This window comes from Macrobrachium nipponense, chromosome 9 (genome assembly GCF_015104395.2).
Source record: "Macrobrachium nipponense isolate FS-2020 chromosome 9, ASM1510439v2, whole genome shotgun sequence".
Classification (NCBI taxonomy): domain Eukaryota; kingdom Metazoa; phylum Arthropoda; class Malacostraca; order Decapoda; family Palaemonidae; genus Macrobrachium; species Macrobrachium nipponense.
In genome coordinates, this window is record NC_061110.1 from 78,013,294 (window position 1) to 78,030,429 (window position 17,136).

Sequence of the window (17,136 nt, forward strand, 5' to 3'; positions counted from 1 at the left end):
CCTGACTGAGCCGGTCAGTAGCAGTCGCATGTGGGGGAGAGATGTACGTCCAGGTCATTTTATAAGGATGTGCATTCGATAACACGTCCGAGGGACGAGTGCAGCTACTAATTTATATATATATATATATATATATATATATATATATATATATATATATATATATATATATATATATATATATATATATATATATATATATATATATATATATATATATATATATATCTTAAAAGAAAGTGTGGTGGTGAATTGTTAATCTCAGCTTTTTCCGCTTAGAGACAGGAGCGCTTAGTGACAAGCGCTTGGCTCCTCAAAGAGTGCTGAAATGAAAAAAACAGTCAGAATTGGTGACCATGCGATATGAGGTTGACGACCTTTCAGAGATCACATGATTGGGTCATGTGGCGCACTCGGTTGCTATGGCATTCCGAAAGGCGTGTCCGTGTGTGTGTTTTCGTAGCATGTGGTGTATGGGGCCTAGCGATAAGAGATGCAAAAGAAGAGGGGACACTCTTTGATTACCTGTGTCGTGGTATAGAACACACATTGGAGAAGGCTCGAGGACACCCATCACAAGATGGGTTCATGGCATCATATAAGAGAATGGGTTCTCTAAAGACTTTGACCATTTAAATGGCGTAATTAATCAGACAGTGAGATTTAGGGGAAGTGTTCAGGAGAGGAGAATGACAGTTTATTTATTCTTTTTACTCCATTTTATATTCATTTTGTTCCATTTAAAGTTTTAGCTAATTTGGGAAATAAAAAGTATATTTTTGTATCTACGAGGATTCATTAGCTGAGTTAGCATTTTTAGCTCATACAAAAGGATAATCAACAAAGAGAGGTAAGGGAGTTGCCTGTTTGTTTAATTTGTTTAAAGGAGTGTTATTTAGTCCTACAAGCTCGCCTCGCAATATATAATATATATATACTCTATATATATCTATATATATATAGGGTATATTATATAATATATACATATATATTATATATATATAATAATATATATATACTAATTATATATTATATATAAATATATATATCTATATATATATATATATTATATATATATATATATATATATATATATATATATTATATTGAACATGTGATCTTCGGATTTCTTTGTGCTTTGGGAAATTTTGGGTAAATGTTGGATGGTATGTTCAGACAAAAGAACATTTTTCTTCGTGAAAATTTTAGTTATTTGTTTTAGATTGATTAAAGAGCTTTTGGTTCGTAGACAGTAAATCTGATTAAGATTTGAGATGTACAGTAATCTCGACGGTGATATTTGACATTATAAAACAAATTCCCTTGTTAGCGCAGTTTCCAAGATATGCAGTAAAGATCTTAGCACTTTATTATCCGATATCAGTTTTTTACGCTCACTTGGTTTCGTTAGTCGCTGAAAATTGCACCTAGGCCCAACTGCTCACAGTTTAAAACTCCAGAGCAGGAGGCAAATACTCGTTTATAACAATAGATAATAATACAAGGAAATGAGGTCCTTGGATTAAAAGGATCGTTGAGACGTTATATATTTATTTTTGTTGACATCCATTCATGGAATATGAACCTTAAAGCGTAATGCAAGACACCTCATTTAAGGTATCTTGTGTGTGTTTTTTTTTCATTATAAGTTAGGCAAGAAACAACTTTTAACATTCCCGAAAAATTCAGAGAAAATATTGTCATAAAATTTATACACACACACATATATATATATATATATATATATAATATATATATATATATATATATATTATATATACATAGATTTACATAGTACAGGTGTTGTCATCAGCATAGTTACCAACAATTTTCTTGCCTAAATCTTAGGTGAGATTCCTAAACAGGATCTATCTTTGGCCACCACTTACAGAACTAAATTTGAGTCGCCTAATGTGTACCTATGTGTCTAATATTCATGCTACCAGCTGAATGATCTGATTTTATAAGATGTGAAACTCTTGGAAAGACTACAAATTTAGCTTTCAATGAAAATAGTTTCAATTTTTCCGAACGTCATCAAGGATTGTATTTCAATTTTTGTTCGTTACTCAGGTTATTGTTTAACTTTACAAATAACTGCTACATTTCTTCGGAGAGCTTGGGCAGTTTCTGAAGATGACCTTTACTAAGCCTAGAAATTTAGCAAGCGCATTTAATGTCCCTTTTTACATTTCCCGGGGATCTGTTGGCTTTTTTTTTTTTTTTTCCCAAAGTACAAAGAATCTTTGTGTATGAAGCAGTATGAATCATTACTATGTATGCAATGGTTTTGATGTACATTATTTTAGCTCATTTTGCTAAAGTTACTTCATTCTTCAGTCATATTTCTTCAACCATGCTTTGATGGTGGGGATTAAAAGTTGCGAAAAGCGAACGACAAAGCACATAATAACTCAGTGTTCCAGAGTTTGAATTGCCCTGAATGTTTCAATGTCCTGTAAATGCCACTGCTGTCATTCCTACTCCTCTTCCACCCTCAGAGGGAGCCGTTTGTCTGTCCCTTCGCATAGGAAGTTTTTAAATTGAAGATGAAATCATTGCCTGAATGTTGTAGTGAGGATTGTATTAAAAAGAAAATGTTGGATGTTGACAAGAACTTAGAGTGAATGTAAACTTTAATTCTAGTTCGGTATATCAAGCTAAGTGCACAGTGCAATGATACTGCAGGATAAGAGAGCAATATTCACCTTTGTGAAAATTATCTTTTATAGAAATTACAAAGAGTTTCCTTCAAGTCCTTGGCATTATTAAATGAAGTGATTTTTTCTGACTCGCTCTTGGCAAGAAGACCATCGAAGTTGAAGAAGTGTCACTTTGCAGAAATAATAGCTTACAGGATTTTAAAGAGAATAATTATATGAATCCGGCAGTATTCTAAGAATTAAGAAATGAACGTGACTTTAAATTAAAGCTTACACAGAGAAATAGATAAGTATAAAAGAACGATCATCCTCCTACATAGGAATATATTCTACAGAACTAGAAATATAAATGTGACAATGAGAAAATGCAAAACCATTTGTAAAATGAAATATACAATGAATGATATGAAATGCAACATATATCCAACGCGTGTGATCAAATATAAACCAGTGTAGATTCCTGTCAAGAATAGTCCTAATAGATTCTTTGACACAGCGAGGGACTAGCGTTGGAACAGTATGCGTCTCCCATGTAAGGCGTCACTGGCCAGAGAGTGATCCAGCCACACTGCTGGTTGTCCCCGTCAGGTTCGTCTTGGCGCCAAAGGGATCGTGGGGTCACTGGGATTTTTCCAGTAAGCCATCTGCCATTCTTCACGCCGATCCACACAAGCCCTGTTATGTTAAAGAAACATTTGTTTAAACTTTGGATTAGTCGAAACCAGCCAGGGTTCTGGTCACGGATCTTTTTTTTTTTTTTTTTTTTTTTTTAATAATAATAATATTAACAGAGAGTACTTAAAAATCAACGGATGGTTTTTATCTGGAATAAATTTGCGATAAATGCGGGCTGATTAGCAGTTGTCTTGAAGATAACCTGAAAGTATTCAAGGAAATATGTAGGCTATTTATTTTTCAGGATGAACTTAGTTCTTTGATCAACATAAGCTTATGCAGTGTGTAATGTTTGATTTACAACATTGCACTTTGGAATAGCTCATGAAGTCAATAGACACATGCTACGAGAAAGCAACTTTTCCCGTAATAGGTTGCATAATATTGAAGAGATTATAGATTAGCATTGGACAGCATAACAATAAAGACTGGGTGTGCTTACATCCTTCTAGAACCTCATGGAAGTTCTTTTTCAAGGGAATTAACATTTCGGGCGTGATTCCTTCTATGAGCCTGGCTCCTTTGTCGCGGCAACTCTGCTTGGCCAGGTCCCAAGTTTTCTTCTTGGTGTCGGGCATAACGCATCCAAGGCCGAAGATGACTTTTGCCGGTGGATTACATCCTGGAGCTGCAAATTTTGAAGGACACAAGCGCCATTACTAATAGGTTTTCCACTTGTCACTTGAATAATCCGTCTCAGTAACTTGCCATTTTTTCTTTCATGACATTGGCAGAAATAGTGTCCTTAATACAATAAATGTTGAATTACATCTGTTGCTGTTTAATTATAAAACTGTTTCATTAGGAGAATGTAGGCTGAACTACCCTTCACGGATTTATTTGAAATTTAGAACCAATATACTTTACCTTTCTGGAACAACTATTATAATAATGCTGTTAAGACACTAATTTTATTTTTGCGAATATCTTTTAGGAAGTATTTCTTAGACGACTGTTGTGATATATAGTGCAGTTCTCTATCCAAAAAAAAGTAATCAATAATTATTTCAAATATAATGATATCCTCACCGTCACAGTTGAATCCATCGCCTGTATACCAGGGTGGGCACTTGCAAATATAGCTGCCGATGGTGTTGGTACAACTGGCGTGTGAGTGGCATTTGTGGGTTCCAATGCGGCATTCATTAACGTCTGTAAATAAGGAAAAAATGTGCTTAAGGTAGTACTAAAGCTAAATGACAACTAGAGTTTTATTTTATTTTTTTTTTCTGATGAGAAACAAGAAAGGATACGAAGTTAATCCATAAGAGGAAATGATTTGTTATCATACAAGGTAACCTTAAGTGGGACGTTCCCAATATTACAAATATAATTCAGCAAAAAAAAAAAAAAAAAAAAAAAAACAAAAAAAAAAAAAAAAAAAAAAACATTTTTAAGTAACAACTCCGCACTTTCTTCATGGAATGGTCCCCACGAATACTAAAGCCATTAGGGATTGGGGTTCAAATGTATTTTGTAGTGTTTTGTAATAGCCCCTGGGGGGTTATTTACAGTCTGCCGAAAAAAACAGTAAATTCCTAATAAACAACCAAAATACCATAGAAACAGTCAATTTCCAAGGAAATACATACCCGCGGGAGCAATTACTTGCACCTAAAAAAAAAAAAAAAAAAAAAAATTAACAAAGTAGCTCTAAATGGAGTGGTTGGAGGAAGTAGTAGTACGGTTAAAATAAAAAGCCTTTCCGGTTGAGTTAGGTGGCTCATGGCTGCACTGGTCAGTTTCAGTTCGTCTAGTTATACTGTAAGTTCGGCGGTTGTAATCAGTGGTTGGCTCAGCTCATGAAGACAAGACAAGAATTCTTCTCGGTAGCGTTGATTTTCAAACGGATTCAAACGTGTGTATTATTCATTCAACTTAGGTACAGAACATTAGTTTGTGAATGTTAACATCATATATACTTAATTAATATTTGTCATGTTTTGATGATTCATTACTATTAATGTTAAGAGTTCATATAGTAGATTTGTCACGATTTTATGGTTTGCAATGTAATTCGGTGGACCTATCATAGTAGTTAGCATCCTTTAAGGTCCACAATAGTATACTGATGGTAGCGGTAGTAAAATTTTATAAAACTAAAAGTTTTCGAACCCTACCGTGGGTTCATCTTCAGTCAAAAGTAGTTAGTGTAATAAGAGGTATATTCCCAGGCTATGCTACTTTGGGTTAGCCCTTGACTTTATGACATCACCGTAAGTTGTGGTATTTCAGTGTTGCCATTCTTGGTAACTTTGATCAGGGGCAATCTTGTTGCCGATGTGACCCGACTCCTCACTTGGTAGTGATTGCTGTCGTGCTTTAAGGCCCCCATACACTGAACGACTGTGAACGATTGTCGTTATCGACCCACACACACACTAATCATACAGTATGAACGATCTCCGCACCGATTTCAGTCTGAACAAAGATTTAGTCTCGAGAAGACATGGCATCATCTCTAGAAGAGACGCGCGCGATAGCGATATATCGGTAGACAAACCTATACATTGAACTATCTGTGTATGGCAGACCTCAAGTCGCAAGCCAGCAACCTGATCGTGACAGATTCCCGCTGAAATAGTTCAGACACGAAGCTCCGCCCACTTTTGCATTCAGACAAGCCCATACACAGTGTTTTTTTGCGAACGATACAGACCTGTCAGACAATCGTTCAGTGTATGGGGGCCTTTAGGGCGGGAGTGACGCTCGGCAGCGTTAGCCCATAGAGATAGATCGTTTTGTTTGTTTGTATGGTGCTTATACGTTGCATGGAACCAGTAGTTATTCATCAACGGGACCAACGGCTTTACGTGACTTCCGAACCACGTCGGGAGTGAACTTCTATCACCAGAAATACACATCTCTCACTCCTCAATGGAATGGCCGAGAATCGAACCTGCGACCACCGAGGTGGGACGCCAGCACCATACCAACTACGCCACTGAGGCGCTTCCATAGAGATAGAGGAGAGAAATTGGATATCCTGTAATAGCCAATCCAGTTTGTGACGTCCCCTGCCTGGCGCCATCACTCTGTGTTGGTTAGTATGTAAAGAATGAGTTGATTTATTATGTAAACAAAGACTCCATAGGAACTTAGTGTCGTCAGTGTACCTCATGTAGTGCTATGTGGGCTTTACTTACGGTTCCTTGCATCGTTCCTAGCTGCAACTCCTGTAATTACTTTTACTGTACCTCCTTTCATATTCTCTTCCAACTTATTTTCGCCCCCTCTCCTAAAAATTGATTCATAGTGTGACTGTGAGGTTTTCCTCCTTGCCTTTTTCAAACCTCTTACTGTTAATTTCAGTTTCAGTGCTGAATGACCTCATAGGTCGCAGTGCTTGGCCTTAGGCCTAAATTCTACACTCAGTTTAGTCAGTTAAGGAAACAATGACGCAACTCATGGGAAACCCTGTATTCTTTAAAACTTACTTTCTCAGCTGTTCGTCAAGACTCAAATACTCCATTTGCGCAATACAATAAGTATTGCATGCAGAAATGAAAATATTTGATTTTGCTGGTATGTTTCTTCTTCAGTTAAGCCATAAAATTTTGCAGATATGGCGACGTTGCCAACAACATTTTGATAAGCCTGCATTGACGGCCAATTTTCTCAGCAGTCTTTAAAGATTGGTAAAAGGTCTTTGCAGCATTTACCAAGGACAGTGTGTACTAGATGTGGAAATAAATATATTCTGTCTACTGTAGTTCTTATACGCTTTAACAATGAAGTTGACCGGTTTGCCAACATTATAGCCTTTCTTATCACCATAAATTTACAGTTTTACTCTAGAAACAGATCTAATTATTATCGTTCTTTATTCATGGTTCAAACTGACGGGTAGTAAAATTTTACAATTAGGCCAAAATAATTGTCATCTCCAATGCTGTCATCCCATGTAAGTTTCATTTGCAGGCATGATATTACTAAAAATAGCCTAGGTTTAATAGCCTGATACCTTGAACAGCCAATATTCAATTGTCTGTACCATTATTTTATTGGTTTTTTAAATTTACTGTATCTGACATTATTGATAATGATACAACTACGTAATACTGTAGTTTGCAAAGCTGGATGAATCTTGCCTTTGCCAGTACTGATGTACATTCTGGCTTGCCTCTTCTGGTTATTTCTTGTTAGACTCAATCTGTTTTGTAAGCCACATTGTTGCCTCTTTACATTTTCTAGACTTTAAAGTCTGTTGCAGAAACTTAGCTCATGTGTAGCAGGAGGTTTGAAAATGTACTTTGGCAGAAAATGCTTGCTGCAATATACGTGATCTGTAGTTTGCTAAGTCAAAGTATGTGAACCATGACATAATAGCTATTTGTACAGCTTCAAGTGTAGTTGTTACCAGGAAGTACATATGTAAAGCTATGTAACATGCCACCGTCATGCTGACTTATAATTTGACATATTTACATTGTACAGTCTAAGTTAGGCTAGTCTGTAAGATTAACTTATAACTTTCATAACTAACCAATATTTTGGCTTCATTTCACAGCCCGTGGAGAGGGATAGATAGAAAAAATCCAGAGGGTTATGCCAAGTTAAGCTACCTTTGTTAAGCTTAGGTTAGGCTATGGTAGTTACCATTGGATATTTGATGATCAACCCTGATAGACTGGCTAGTTGGTTAAGTTTACTTTTAAAGCATTAATGTAGTATGAATTTTAAGTGTTCTTTAGGGTAAAAATAATAATGGTAAAATTGAAGAATAGCCTATTACTTTGAAGTGTTCTGGCAGATCAAATTCAGCAGAGTTCTCTGCATACAAGAGGTTTGAGAACTTATTGATAATGTGGTAAATAACAGTATAACACTTCATTAACACACAAAACTGCAGCAGGCTTAGGGTTAGGCCTCATGACACTATGTACATTGTAGTACTAGTAGTAGGGAAAATTGTTAGACTTAGCCTTGGTTATATGGACTAGCAGTAACCTTATATGATAATTTATCTGGCTATATGAAATTAATGTTAAACTGACTTTCATAAAAATCTTATTACAACATTCATTATTTTAGTAGCTCAAAAAGCAGGAGTGTAGTTGCTTGTGATGTAACACATGTTTACTTGAGGTTGTTTCAACAAAGACATTTACATTTCATGTGTCTATCTTGTGAAATGTGATCCCCTGTTCTTTTGTGATCCTGCTTCTGTATGGAACACAGTTGATGGCCCAGCATGGGGTGCCACCATGCCAGAGGTGGCTCTGTTGTTGCTGATCTGTGCAGTCGCTGCCATATCTGGGAATCAACACAGCAATGGCGTCCTACTTGTATGTGACAGTCCCGTGACTGTCCAATCCCTCCCTTCTATATCTATGCGTTAGCCTTTATCCGAGTCAGAAACTTCAGGGTCTGCCAGTTCGCTACGTACGGTGTTGGTCTTTCGAACCGGGTATGTGATTTGCAAACTTTTACAAAATATGGTAGGTTAGGTTGATGAATTAAATTGCATTTTGTTTGGAGCCAAAAATTTTGAATCAACATGCACATTTGCCTGCCTCTGTAGGCTAGGATTTGTATATATGTATTTCATGTGCTAACCAATTCTGGTACCTAAAGGCCTATAGCCAGCCATTTCCGTTGGTTAGTGATAACTAACCAGGGTTATGATATTTAAGGTTTGATTTGGATTGAAGTAAGATTAGTTTGTCATATTGCAACATGAGATTTGTACATAGGGCTATTTTCAGTGTGTGAGCATAGCCTAATTACCCCCCCGGAAGCGAACGTTCGTGAACTTCAAATATGCTGTTCATCTCAGGCTCATGAAAGCACTTTTTAGGGGAGTGCTTCACAAACTTCCAACAAACGTTTTTTTCACATACTTAGGACGTCAATGATAATGTAACTCGATATACAGTAAATTATGCGTTTTCTCATTGATGTTAGACCTGTCATATGCAGAAATATGGTGATGCACAAAAATCGTAATACGTATTATAGTATATAAAATCGTGTACAAACCTCATTTTCACCTTTCGAGGAAAATTAAAGGTTTTTCCATTTCTTAAAAAGGTTTCCTTTATTAATTGTAGTTTTAAACATTCGTCCTCATTTGGTGAGCAAACGACATTATATAAAGTAATGAAATATGTTTATATAAGCCCAAAATTATACAGCAATTATGTGTGATCGAGAAATTTGAATTGTGTGGGAAATGGTCACCAAATGCCGCCACCAGATGTCTCTGCAGCAGCGTAAACAAATTGGCGGGCCGCACGAACGGAATCAGTTTGACAAAGTGACTGAATTATATTTACATGTAAGTGCATGCCAGCTGATATACTAGATACCACTACGACGACTTGAGAAAGTCAGGGCCCATAGGCAAGTGACAGCAGATTATGCCATTCTCTTGGCGAGAATGTAGGCTGTACAAGGTGACAAGTTTCAGTCAAAAATTAAGTAAATCTATACTAGGCTAGTACTAGCTACCTAACTAATTTATGGCGTCCTACGGCCGTCCCCGGCTAAGTAATTAAGTCAAGGGGTGTCAGGGATAAGCCCCCACCTTTAAAGGGGGTATGGGGGCAAAACCCCCCCCATGTAGGTAATGCTTGATTGACGCAGAGGTTCCCAAAAGGCCCTCAAGCTTGTTGGGAGGTTGTAGAATAAAGTTACTTCCTATTTTACTGAGCAAGGTTTTTTTTTTTTTTTTTTTTTTTTTGCATAGATAAACCAAATAAAAGGTTGGTAACTTGGTGATTCTTACTAGGCTATTAAGGCTGTGCAAGCTTATAAAAAAGTAAACTCCTAAAGTTAAGACAGAGTTACCAGAAATTGGAAGCTCAGGTACCAGAGGACAATTTTAAATTTCCAATATCCTAATTTTGAGGACATTTGAGGTACCGGAGGGTCTGCCCCACTTGAATTTATTCAAACAATATTTAAAATAACATAAAAAAAGCTGCCTTTTTAAATGACATAATTCTGAAATCATGAATTTCCAGAGGACATCTCAATTTTTTATTTTCAGCACTCTGAGTTAAGGAGAATACCTAAGGGGTAAGGGTAAAGAATGTGGGATCCTCTTCAATTTCTTTATCTAGAACTATAGTCTAACTTAGTATTTGGCTTATTTAACCTAACCTTTGTAAATTTACAATAAATCTGTTGGTTAGATTAAGTAATATTAGGTTAGGTTGTATTAATTTACATTAATGGTCAGTGGCAGCTGCATTCTTAACGGTTACCAATAGTGTATAGAATGCGTAGATACTAGGCTAGTCATTAAGTGAGGAAATATCAAATAGCAAAAATAATTTTGTTTAAAGTTGCCTCCAGTCCAAGTAATGCTTAATTGACACAGAGGTTAGGTTAAGCGATATAGGCTAGCTAGTATACAAAATGTAGTTTCTCTCTCTCTCTCTCTCTCTCTTTACACTAACCTAACGTATAATGCTTAACCTAACCTTTGCATCTGTAAAGCATTATTTGGAAACTAAATTTTGTGTACTAGCCTAACCTATATTGTTTAACCTAACCTCCACTTTAAACATCTTTATTTTCATTATTAGGGATTTCCTCCCTTACTGTCTACTCTATGCATTCTATACACTATTCTCCTTAATTCTAACATCTACTTTTTTTATAAGCTCATGTGGCTTTAATAGTAAGAATTACCCAAAAGTTTTTTTTGGGGGAAGGGGATTATTTTTATGGAAAAAAGCAAATAAAATAAGGCGTGAAGTATTCCCTAGAGTTACCCTTTCCTTGTTGGAGGACCTCTAGCATTGAAAGAAAAGTACTAATGGGTGATGTTAGTGCAATTAGTGTTTGAAGAACAGATATTCATGGTAAATATTGAGAAAGGGATTGGTTCTAGTCCCAAATAATTTTTTTTTAAACTCATTGTAGGTTTCAATGCTGTGATAATATTACCTTTACATTTTTATGAAATATGATAAAGCACTGCATTTGTAAAACCAATGCAAAAAAAGAGATTAATAATTCAGACCTGTAATTGTACGGATGCAGCAAATCAGTGTTTGGCTTACAAACTCGCCTGGGCTATTGCCTTATTGCACGGTTCAGGATAAAATGAATGAGATATAGCTTTATATTTTTCTCAGGGTCTGCAAGTTCATTATCTTATTACAGTATAATGGACTGAGTAGTGAGTTACCAGAACAGTTAATTTATTATATCTTGTGAAATTTCATAGCCCTACCCAATATTATGCTGGTATATTCGTGTATATTATTTTTTGTTAATCAGTTGTTACTAATATGGTGCAATTAACTTGAATTAAAGATTTGCAAAATCAGTTAAAAAACACTGTAGGCTACAGTAACACACAATGCCTAATGTGAGAGAGAGGGAAAACTACATATATTCACTCTTTTTCAGGATGCGACTTGAATTGTTTATGGAGTTGAGGCATGGCTGAATTGTGTCATGCCATCTGGTTGAAAAGGTGGAGCTGTATCACATTCAGGTTTTGGCAGCTATTACCCTTCAGTGAAAATTAAGAGGAAGAAATCAATGACTCCACAGAGGAAGGGAGATGGAAGTGTGTGTGTCCAAATTATTATTATAATTATTTTGTATATGTAACTACATATTGGCATATTTTATAAGGTTTATTTCATGTATATTTTCAGTGTTTGTACATGCATATATCTGTTACCAAAAGAAAAATAGAAATAAAACCAAAACAAATGGTTCATGCACTTGGTGGGATGTAATATATTTGAATCTCTCATCTTTTATTTGTATCATTCGAAGTGGTTGCAATCTTCAGTATGGTACAGACCATTTTATGTGTATGTGTGTTTTATAAAAATACATGTCCATTAGCACAAGTCTCATGTGTGTATGTATGTATGTACATACATACTTTATATATACTTTTTATACTAATTTTTTTTATGGAATGAGGTGGTTGTTACTGAGATAAGAATCAATCGTGTGCATTTGTAGGTTATTTATATACAAAACAGAGGCCACATTATTTGACTATTTACTTGTACAGTGTTAGTCCTCACTGGAACATGTCAGTGCAAAATAAATGATAAGCAAGATTAAAACTTTCATTCTCCTGAGTTATTTATTGTAAGGTATATGAACTTTCATTTTATGGTCTTGAAAATTATTATTCAAAGCTATTGCAAGGTTCATGTAAACCTTGTAAAGACATTTTCAGGGCCTCTATAAGGATTTTTTAATATCCTTACAACGTTTGTATAAAGCAGTTAAAAAGTAATTATGAGGCATTTATAAAGCCTATTTAAGGTTCTGTACAGGATTGTACAATGTATGTTAAAAGCAGTTAATAGGTAATTATGAGGCATTTATAAAGCCTATTTAAGGTTCTATATGGGCTTTTTGAAGGTTTATACCATGGTTTTTTGAAGTTCTTTCGAGGCTCTTATTGAGGTTTATTTCAAGCATATTTAAGGCTTGCACAAACCTAAAAGTGTACACGAAAACGGGTACTTTTTTGGTGTATCTCAAGCACTTTTTAAGTTTGGGGCTTAAAGTTCGCAAGCTTGTAAAGTACGTTCGTCTGATGTCCTATGAACATTCATTTTCTGGGGGGGTAGTCTATTGTGCATCATTATTTGTATCAACAATAACCGGAAACTTGCAGTCTTTGATATTTTTGAAAAAATTCATAAAGTATAGATTTTTTTGAAAAGCAAAGCTTTCTATAGGCGAGATCCGACAAACTTTTTGGAAGAAATTTATTCCTGAAAGAATAAAGACACATTAGTTTGCAAGTACAATTTGAAGTGAAAAACATCCCCAGTGAAAATGGCTGAATCTATAAACAGTACAAAAGACACGTCGATGCTCTTTTTAAATGGTTTTCCATTTATGAAAGACAAGTTAGTTGTAGACAAAATACGAGCATGTAGACTGTGCCTGTCCGTGTCTTATTACCAAGTTCCACTAACTCGCAGTGGGTCCTGGTTATTACTAACGATCCCAGAGAGAACAGTCCCGCTGGTGATACCGATCACGAGTTTTTATATGAAGTTAAGACTAGCAGATGATAGTAAAGCAGCACATATCATTTACAATGTAGCTACAGAAGACGCCCAGGCAGCTGATGTAGCGCTGCCTTTTAAAAAATGCATTAAGTGAATTTATAAAACTAATTATTTGCCTATGATATGGAAGAAAGTATCCAACATTGTGGATTCCAAGTTTAGATTTTCGAGGTAATTTACTTTAGATTCTTTTGGTTATTCGGATGGTTTATTCGTTAAAAAGCATAATTGGCAGCGAACTTACGTCCTGCCAACCTTACAAAAAGTCAGCCTAGGAATCTATTGAAAGCCAAACAACAGCGCCACTCACGGGCAACAACAGTTCTTCACCAAATTACTGACATGACTTGCAGAAAAAATCCTTTTCTGTTGATTAATAGCATTAGAATTCAGTAAAAGCGTGGATTAATTATCCAGACCTCGTTGCAAGGTAGTCCATCATACTCTGACAGAACCCACGTATTAATTATCCGTGACCTGATATCTCGAGGAACATTAGGTATCGGTTCAGTTGTATACGAATGAATTCGTTCCCTCAAGGCCTTTCACAAAGGAAGCAGACTGAACGCGTCAACGTTCACGATATCATCTTCTGAAAAGCTTAACCCATCGAAAAATGTCTCTCATGATGTAATGCGGAGTCATCCATCCCCTGTGTTTCCCTGCCAGCTTAAATTCAGAATTTCTTTCATTAACGGTGGAAGCGGAAGGGGAATATTCAAGAACTTGGCCTATGTAGTAGTCTTTGCGGTGCCTTTTTTTCCATATATTTCTTCATGTTAATTTCACAAAGTGACTTGAAAAGAAACTGCGGTGTAATAAATGCATATAATGTGAGTTTTTGTGCAGTCACTCATGTAGCTGCACAAGAGTTATATAGTAGGCTAATGATTTCAATGGACTACAGAAACAAAAATAGTGGCGCCATATCATCGTTTAGTTTTGCTTAATTTGTTTTTATTTCGTATTGCATAACTTGTTTTTATGTCATATTGCATAACTTGTTTTTATTTCGTACATGATGCACTTTATTGTAGTCTTTAGTAAAATTTATTTTGTATCTCCAAACCGTATGTAATTTGCCTTTCGAAACGAGAAAGAATACTTTCAATACTTGTCAGGGGAATTTAGAAGCCACCGATAGTGAAACATTGCGAGCAATCTCCATAGAGATTTTTGTAACAATAGCAGAGAAAAGCAGTGACTCAAGATGAATTTCAGGCCTTGGAATTTTGTTAGCTCTGACATTCGTAATGCTTGCCTCATTCTCGGGAATGTTGAATTTTGTAACGTGGGCTGTAAAGTATATATCTCAAAGATTTCGACAAAATGAAAACCACTGTTACGATGATTTAGTTCGGTTTCAGATGTTACAAGGGGTTACAAGAAGTAGGATGTCTCAAAGACTTCTTAGTCCATCCGAGGAGACATCATGTGCTCACTTATCTCTAGGAGCAGGTTCTACTGTTCATTCAGTGTCCTAATGATTTTGTCTAGCTTCCTTTTAAACTCTTCCACACTGTTGCTGTTTACAAATTCTGTTGGTAGTTTGTAACTTTCAAGTGTCACATATCTTGTATGTAAAGAAGTTACCACAATGGGATGTGTTGTATCTATTTAGCTCTAGTTTTCATCCATTATTTGTAGTATGATATACAAATTCGGCAGAAATATACATGAATGAACAGAAACAGATTCTTGAACTCCGCAGAATAGAGTGCGTTGGTTTGAATCGTACTATGGTAGATAAAGACTTGAAAGAAAGTTGTGTGTAAATATCTCGTGTATAGCCTATATTATATGTAAATTTCTTTACCCGTTTTGAATTAAAGTGTGTATGTGTATGTAAATCGAAAATGGAATGTATGTCTGATTATTTTTTAATAGAAGGTCCCATGAACGTTCACGAACATAAGCAAGTGTTTGGCGACTAAAATATTTTTTGGCTCTATTGAGCCGCTGTAGCACCTTCTCAGAGAGAGAGAGAGAGAGATTATTCTGAATTACCTTGACACTGGTATCCATTTCCAGCGTATCCTTCCATGCAGATGCACCTGTAACCGATGAGTTTGTCCTCACAGCGTGCCAGCCTACTGCAGTTGTGTCCTCCATCGCGACATTCATCTGTTCGTAAGAAAACGAGGATATAAAGGGTGCCAGATTTAGCTATATTAAAATTATTTTTTTTTTATTTCAAGCTTCCTTTCATCTGGTTTCATTGTTTATTTCAAAGGCAGTAAAACGATAGGGTAGCAGGTCTTGCTAATTCAATTTTAATTAGCAAATCATGTGCTTTATATTCTAGTTGTATTGTAGTCAAATTTTTAAGCAATGTTCGATTTTGTAAAATCATGCATAGAATGATGCTAGGACTACAGTTTGCATATTTTTTTTAAAACGAGGAAGATGTCATATCATTGTTACCTTTCGCCAAGCGCTGATAGAACTGAGCGAGCTGGTGTGCGGTAGAACACTGCTGGACGCTAGGAGACTTTTGGCTTCCTGAAAGGTAGGAACATTTGACTGTTGAGTGGATCTGAATAGTACCTATACGTGATGCCGATGTCACATTCGCAGTATTTATATTTCAAGATCTAATCGCAGGGACCCCCATGCTTTTCTTAGGCACGACCCCATTCAGCACTTATATACACCTTTTCAGTGCGACCCCCAATAAATGCTATATATATATATATATATATATATATATATATATATATATATATATATATATATATATATATATATATATATATATATAATAATTTAATTTTTTTTTCTCAATGACACTACAATAGTATTGTCACATAACCGTGCATCTGATGTCTAGGCCCTTCCCTTACGACGCTCCTGATTGGCTGTTGATAAGCCAATCACAGGGCTGGAAGCTCTCAGTCTCTCGAGAGTTCACATAGGCAGGATGTACGTCTCCTGAGGGATACGACTTTCAAAAGTATCCCTTAGGAGCGGTGAAACATGCATCCTGCCTATGTGAACTCTCGAGAGAGACTGAGTTTCGAGCCCTGTGATTAACAGCCAATCAGGAGCGTCGTAAGGGACGGACCTAGACATCAGATGCACGGTTGATGTGAATCTACTATAGTAACTGTTACTCTACCAAACACTGAATTTAACACGATACCTCGTATCCCCAGCTTTGATGTTTTGTACCCCCATACCCTCGGGGTACCTCAGCGACCCTATGACTTGTCTGACCCCACATAATGAGCAGTCCGACCCCTGATTTGGGAACCCCTGATAATGTAACGCTGATTAGGCTGAACACAAAACTACTTTTCGGAGGCGAGAGGCTTCAGCCAACTATAATATAGCCTCCCTGGCCCCAGCTTCGGGCTATATGGTGCGTGCAGATTTCATTGATTTTATTTTAGTTGTTATGAAGGATTCTTTTGTATTTTATTTCAATTGCTTTATTTTATTTTTATATAAAAAATTTTTATATTTTATTTCATATGGCTTTAGATGATTTTATTTTAGTATTAATGGTTTTCATATTTTAGTAATAAAGGAATTTTCTTTGTATTTTATTTCATTTTTAATATATGTATTTAAATTTATTTTAATGATTTTACTTTGGTACTATTTTATTTTGTATTGTTTTTGGGTGATTGGTCCTGGTAGTCGGTGAATGTCGTTATTTCATTCGTGTATTTTATTTCATACATTCATTATTATTTGCTTCGGGGGGGGGGGGGGGTGTTAGTTAATTTCTGAGCAGAGTTCCTTCGGCCCCTGGCTTCACCCCCTTTCATTCCTATTACTGT

At 35.9% G+C, this 17,136-nt stretch overlaps 1 protein-coding gene and 1 long non-coding RNA gene across 3 annotated transcripts in view; one reads left to right on the plus strand and one right to left on the minus strand.

The window, feature by feature from the left end:
• Positions 1-1,794: 1,794 nt before the first annotated feature.
• LOC135217874 (latent-transforming growth factor beta-binding protein 4-like) overlaps positions 1,795-17,136 on the minus strand; it is a 50,346-nt gene continuing 35,004 nt past the window's right edge. For both annotated transcript variants that reach the window (XM_064253896.1, XM_064253895.1), the window contains 5 exons: positions 15,776-15,853; positions 15,359-15,475; positions 4,368-4,490; positions 3,781-3,966; positions 1,795-3,338 (listed from right to left, as the gene is read on the minus strand). In XM_064253896.1, coding sequence (XP_064109966.1) covers positions 3,139-3,338; positions 3,781-3,966; positions 4,368-4,490; positions 15,359-15,475; positions 15,776-15,853 — 704 coding nt within the window. In that variant the 3' untranslated portion in view covers positions 1,795-3,138. The remainder of the gene's footprint in view (positions 3,339-3,780; positions 3,967-4,367; positions 4,491-15,358; positions 15,476-15,775; positions 15,854-17,136) is intronic.
• LOC135217875 (uncharacterized) overlaps positions 5,102-17,136 on the plus strand; it is a 92,672-nt gene continuing 80,637 nt past the window's right edge. The window contains exon 1 of the long non-coding RNA XR_010315218.1: positions 5,102-5,196. This is a non-coding gene — a long non-coding RNA (uncharacterized LOC135217875). The remainder of the gene's footprint in view (positions 5,197-17,136) is intronic.